This window comes from Antrostomus carolinensis, unplaced genomic scaffold (assembly GCF_000700745.2).
Source record: "Antrostomus carolinensis isolate BGI_N321 unplaced genomic scaffold, ASM70074v2 scaffold52866, whole genome shotgun sequence".
Lineage (NCBI taxonomy): Eukaryota > Metazoa > Chordata > Aves > Caprimulgiformes > Caprimulgidae > Antrostomus > Antrostomus carolinensis.
The window spans coordinates 5,135-11,621 of record NW_010324999.1 but is presented as its reverse complement, the minus strand read 5'-3'; the positions used below and the strand labels follow the sequence as shown (position 1 = coordinate 11,621).

The 6,487-nt window shown below is 38.8% G+C and overlaps 1 protein-coding gene across 1 annotated transcript; it reads left to right on the top strand.

Moving 5' to 3' along the window:
* Positions 1-390: 390 nt before the first annotated feature.
* STEAP4 (STEAP4 metalloreductase) lies at positions 391-4,790 on the top strand. The gene is made up of 4 exons (XM_010171069.1): positions 391-846; positions 2,222-2,749; positions 3,354-3,518; positions 4,521-4,790. Exons 1-4 carry the CDS (start codon positions 391-393, stop codon positions 4,788-4,790), a joined length of 1,419 nt encoding a protein of 472 aa, XP_010169371.1.
* Positions 4,791-6,487: the final 1,697 nt, after the last annotated feature.

The following is a 6,487-nucleotide window of genomic DNA, read 5'->3' as shown; positions in this document are numbered from 1 at the left end:
AAACACAGTCGTCTTCAATATTTTTCTATAGCATAACTAAGTAGAAATTACTCTGAAACTTGTGCTCTCTGTGCTCCTGTATCTTTTTTCCTGCTTTTCCTTTGAGAGAGGAAAACTGCAACACTTCAGCTGAATGTTAAAATCCATAAAATGGATGGAAAAGAGGGTGCTGTAAGAGATGGAGAGCTGAGTATCTAGAATTGTTTTTTTAAAAACTGTGCAGAAATCTTCTGAGAGTGTGTATTCAGAAGACTGTGCAGGAAGCATATTAAGAGGCAATAAAATTATCAGATATTTACTTTGCATAGCCAGACTGGATGCTAACCTTTCATGTTCAAGAGATTGATGTTTTGCATAGTTTTTTCCTATTACATTTTTTTATTTTAACAGATGAATAAAAATTCCTCCAACATAATGGCTTTAGCTCCTAACACTTCTAACAAAAGAGAGACAGTGTGCATATTTGGAACTGGAGATTTTGGAAGAGCTCTGGGGCATAAAATGATTCAGTCTGGCTACCCCATCGTGTTTGGAAGCCGGAGCACGCAGAAATCCAGCCTGATTCCCAATGATGCAGAGGTACTGAGCCATGCAGAGGCAGCACAGAAAGCTGCCATCATCATTATAGCGATCCAGAGGCAACATTACAACTTCCTTACACCACTAGCAGAAATTCTCCATGGAAAAGTCTTGGTGGACATAAGCAACAACTTAAAAATAAACCAGTATCCTGAATCCAACGCAGAGTACCTCGCTCAGCTGGTGCCTGGTGCTAAGGTTGTAAAAGCCTTTAACACCGTGTCAGCCTGGGCCTTGCAGTCGGGCACACTGGATGCAAGCCGGCAGGTAAGACTGAGCAACAGGGGGGGTCCTACATCATAGAGTTATATATCTTATGGTGTCTTAAGAGCTAGACAAAACACACAGAGGACATATGAATCAGGCAGGATTGAGATGGTGTTTTCACTATAATCACCCATTTCAAATTAAATGTGAGCTAAAACTTATTTTTCATGTGTAATATGGCATGACAAGGAATATCAATAGCTTGCCTTCAAACTCGGTAAGGTGTTTGGAGACTGTAGAGAAGCAAGGAAAGAAAGATAGCAGAGCTACAAAGAGAGAGACAGCAAATCAGGAGGAAATAAGGGTTGCATCAGTTGTTTACCAGGATTGTAAAGTTAAACCGAAAGGAGATAGGTGGAATATATCAAAGCAAGAATAAAAAGAAGAGAGCAAAAACAGGGAGGCAAGGGATATGGTGGGGCAATAGAATGAGTATGGGCAATAGAAGTGAGCTGCAAGGTGAATAAATTAATTAAATAAATTAAGTTTTCTAAATCAAAATCCATTACCACAGAAGTTTAACACAACAACAGTGTGTGCAAACCATTTTAACCAGCTCCTTAACCACAGGCTAGTGATCACAGAGCTGGTCATAGGAAACAACACAGCAGCTTACTTGAAGACAAATCATTTATTATTACCCTGTTTTCTGCCACTCTGAGGGACAGTGCTCTTCTAAAACACACAAAATCAGCCAGCTACTCAAACCATTGCTAGCTTTTCTTTCTGCTGCCAGATAAATGGTTTGGGCTAAATTAAGACCCAGGGACTTCTAACTCTAGGCTTTACAAGCCTTCATCATATCAATGAGAGCAGAAATTTCCCCCTTTCTCCCAGTTCCAAAAGGAGTATTGTCTTGCACACTCACAGAAAAGATTGTTTCTTCACTATTTTACTAGACTTGGAAAGAAATAATATTTACTTTTGTGATAGGGCAATCATGTTTTAAGAATCTCTGTCCCCAGTTCCTTGGAGTACTTACAGACCACTGTAGCAGCAACTGAAAATTTTGCTGCTATTTACTCCTATAAAATCTTGTGCTTACAAACTGCTTGCAGGTTTTCAGAAGAGCATCTCAAGTCTTCTAGGCAAAGACTTGTACTAAGCGTTTTATACACTGTTCTTTGCAGATACAAAATTTTGCCACTTGAAACAATCTCTTTCCCCAAATAAAAGATTCATATTCTTAGTTCTTGGACTTGTTGGCCAAGAAAGTAACTATAGGATACTTTTTGCCTATATAAATTAAGGTCAGCAGAGAAGACAATAAGTAGCCTAGGAAGCTTGTGCTCATCATCCATATTCAGGCAGGACAGCAGTAGAGAATGTCACAAAAGTCTGTCTAAATAAAACTTTTGTTTGCTTTTGGCTGCAGGTGTTTGTCTGTGGAGATGACATGGAAGCTAAACAAATGGTGATGGATATTGTTCGTGCACTGGGTCTCACTCCATTAGATCAGGGATCCCTCTTGGCTGCACAGGAAATAGAAAATTACCCTCTGCAGCTCTTTCCAATGTGGAAGTTTCCCATTCTTTTGTCCCTTGGCCTAACAGCATTCTTCTTCTTCTACTGTTTGACTCTTGATATAATTTACCCTTATGTTTATGAAAACAAAGACTTTTCATTTTTCATTGCAATTTCCATTCCAAATCGGATCTGTCCTATATTGGCACTCATCCTTCTTGCCTTGGTTTATCTTCCTGGTGTACTTGCTGCAATTATTCAGTTATACAGAGGTACCAAATACCACCGTTTCCCAGACTGGCTTGACAAATGGATGCTGTGTAGGAAACAGCTTGGGCTAGTAGCCTTGGCATTTGCTTCTCTGCACGTTTTGTACACTCTTGTTATTCCAATTCGCTCCTTCGTAAGATGGAGAATCAGCAGTTCAACTGTCTCCCAGGTAAGTTTTGTTCCCTGCTCTATGTCTTCCTTTCTTCTGGCCCTGTTACAAATGCTACCTTCTGTCTCCAGCTTTGGAAATTCATATGGAGACTCTAATGTTCTCTACAACAGTGTTCTTTTCCTAGTTTCTGTGTTCCTTTTAATTATTGGTATATCCAGAGGTTGTTGATATTATGCTGAGTTGAGGGGATTTCCAACCTCAGTCTTCCTCCTAGATAGTTTACATATTAATGAAAAAAGCAGGGAAAATGTAAACCTTAAGAGTAATTTAAAGAAATAAATTTCCCTGTTTCTCCATGTACCTTTAAGAATGGCAAATATTTTTACTTTCTGACCTTATTTAACAACAAAGGATCACATACCTGTCCTCAACAGTAGGTCTACAGTAGTGTAAAACATGTACCACAGTTATAGGTGCATGGGACCTATATGTAATATAATGCCTTTTCTACTTTTTTAGTAGGCATTAAAAGTAAATCTCCAATGATTTTAAGAGACTTAATATATAACATTTATCTCCTAGTTACCTTAAAGGATATTTTTTCTGCATATTGATCTTAAAGCTGCTATCACTAAGATATACCTGGTCTTTTTTTCTTCAGGCACTGAACAATAAAACAGAACCTCTCAACAACACTTATGCCTGGCTTAGTGATTCTTATTTGGCTTTGGGGATTTTAGGATTTTTTTTATTTGTTCTTCTGGGAATAACTTCCTTGCCTTCAGTCAGCAACAATGTCAACTGGCGAGAATTTCGATTTGTACAGGTAAAAAAAAAAAGACTTATTCTAAAAAACTTTCTTCCCTTATAAACTATGACCATAGGCAGGTTTACTAGAGACTTAGGGCTTTCGTCCATTAGTATCTCCAAATGTGGTGTATGCATTATCCACCAGACATAAGGCTCACCTGTAAAAAAACCACAACTGCTCTGATGTCTGCTTATGGTACAACAGGGATTACTGCATTAAAAAGAGAAAATTGGGAAGACATGAGCTCCTAAACTCCAAAAAGAAAGCTGACATTGTGGAATTATTAAATTCCACAATTATCAAATTCCATAATTATACTATATCACAAAATATTTTACCCATTTATTGGGCTAATTTTGTTGCTTCACAAGATAATTCAGTTAAAATGCATCTGAAAAATGACTTTATAACTCAGATCCTCTCAATGTTGATCATCTAAAGAGAATCTGCAATTTCTGCAGACTCTAAAAACTGCTGTACCTATAAACAGGCTGCCCTTGGTAACATTATAATCTCAGCCCCCTGTTCAGAGGGAGCTTGGTGCACGCTGCCGTGCCTCTGCAGGAGCTGGGCTGGCAGGGGAGGGGAAGCGAGGGAAGGGAAAATTACTATCAATGAATGTTTTATCAAGGCCAAAAACTTGCACAGCATGGATGGATTAGCACTAGAGTATATAAAAGCTTGGATCTCTCCACTGAATTTCAGCATCTTCAGCATCTGCATTTTCACAAATATGACAACCATTAAGCCTTATGTGTGAGCTAGCAAAAATTATCAGGATTACTGATGAAGGAAAAAAATAAAGAAGTGTGTTTCACCTAGATCCATTTGAATGAATCTTTATTAAAAAACAATAAGAGCCTTTATATTATATAAAACAGTTTCATTTCAGCAGTCCCCAATTAGTCACAAAGTTGGCACGTTCTACAAAGCTTACTGTGTCCTGTAAATTGAATTTGTTCTGGTTTAATTTACTGTTTTAACCTCCACTTTTTTCTTTCCTTTGTTCTCCCCTAGTCCAAACTGGGATATCTGACACTGGTTTTGTGCACTGCACACACATTGGTTTACGGTGGAAATCGGTTCCTGAACCCATCATCATACAGATGGTATCTCCCAAATGCCTATATGCTCTCCCTCATTGTTCCATGCATTGTACTGGTTGTCAAATTTGTGCTGGTATTTCCTTGTCTAGACAAACCACTCACACAAATTCGACAAGGCTGGGAGAGGAATCCCAAATACTCAAAACAGTCAAATTACATTATCAACAAATCTGCTGTATAATTAGACTAATCTGTATTACCAAAAAGAAGAAAAAAATATTATGAAGGTAAATCAAAATGAAGTCCTGAGCCTCCTTTAAGTGGAGAGAGAGAGAAAATGTGAAAAACTTGGCCAGGCCCTGAGTAAAATAAAGCCACCCCAACGACAAGCTAAATTACAAATCAAATGAGGCCATTGAGTGCCTGCATCCCAGGCACGCTTTCACACAGGTGCAGCCTCTCCCTTTTGCTCAGTATATTCCCCTTCGCCTACTCACCCTCCACTCCTAGGAAGGGTATGAGAGAAGTAAGTGGTGCTCCATGTCCCTCCTCTGTCTTTCCAAACCTCCTCCACGGCTGGACAGAACCAGGATAATCTTTGGTATCTGGTCCTCTTCCCTATCCTGCTCGCTGGGACTCAGGTCTATGTGCACCAACACACATCCACACAGATCCACATGCACATGTGCATGGACACACACCCTGCTTCCATCCCCAGAAACCACCAGCACCCACAGAACAGGTGCAGAATGGATGCTGGCTGAGGAAGAGCTCTCTTCCTCCCAGCATTATTTTATCCTGCATTAATGTCTGATTCAAGAGAGATCTATGTTCATACCTTAGAGATAGCTGAGTAAAATTTGTTTTATTTGTGTACAGGAACTCTAATGTTCAAAGTGTATGTGCTAAGGATTACTGAATCCTTGCTTGTACTGCTCTACAAGAAACTCAGTTAGCAAGGGGATGGAGGAGAGATCAAAATGGCAGAAAGATGTGAGATGTGCTCACAAGCCTAAGCTTCTCAAGTACAGGCAAAAAGTGGTCAGGGAATTTTTATGTAAGCAGTGAGTTGTAAGGAAATAGACTGAAGGAAAATCCTATTATATCAGGGATTGTATTACATGTTGTGTTTATATCTCATGAAGATAATATCACTGATTTTTCAAAAAATAAAATTTTGGATTCAATATTAAAGATAATCTATGAAAATACAAATATTTTAACCACAATAAAGAAATTTTTTTCATAATGTTGAGCTCTGTTGTCATTTCTGGAACCTCTTTTGATACGATGCAGCTGCTGGTATGCTCAGTTGCACAAAGGTGTTGGAAGGCCTTGGGGAAAGGAATCAAATGGGATCCTGTCATCAGTCAGCTGCCTGGGCTCACCTTCCCCCATCTTTCTTTGCTCCTTGGATGCTTGCATAAGCAGATATTTGCTTAGTGATCAAACTGGGCTGAGGACGAAGTGGAAAAACAGGATTCAGCTGGGACAGTGACCTCCTGTTAAATTGCAAACAGAGGATCTGACAGGCTCCTTTGCACTGGAGAATAAAGAAAAGGCATAATGTGTTTGTTTTTATAAGAAGAGAATTGCTTAAGATCTTTTGTCCCTCTGTTTTTCTCCTCTGTGTCCATACAGTGTATACTCACAAATATTAAAGTATGAGCATGCTATTTAGTATAGTTAACTGTACTTTCAAACTAGTATTATTAAGCAGATTTAATAAAAAAAACTGTCAGAACAATACTTCTCTAAACATTTCTCAACAATGGAGTCTTTTTTAATTCTAGACATACATCTCCTCTTCATGTCATCCTCTGGTCCAGAAAGAACCTGTTCTCAATACCCAAAAGAATGGTAAAGGAGTCTGTGATATCAGCACCTGATGGAGACAGATTTCTTGGAAATAACTCTGGCACCAAGTACTCTTTTTTT

What these genes read in the sequence shown, in the direction of transcription:
- STEAP4 (XM_010171069.1), top strand. Translation starts at nt 391, where the DNA reads ATGAATAAAAATTCCTCCAACATAATGGCTTTAGCTCCTAACACTTCT. An exon ending in CACTGGATGCAAGCCGGCAG is followed by an intron (nt 847 to 2,221) that starts GTAAGACTGAGC and finishes TTTTGGCTGCAG; the next exon opens with GTGTTTGTCTGTGGAGATGA. An exon ending in GCAGTTCAACTGTCTCCCAG is followed by an intron (nt 2,750 to 3,353) that starts GTAAGTTTTGTT and finishes TTTTTTCTTCAG; the next exon opens with GCACTGAACAATAAAACAGA.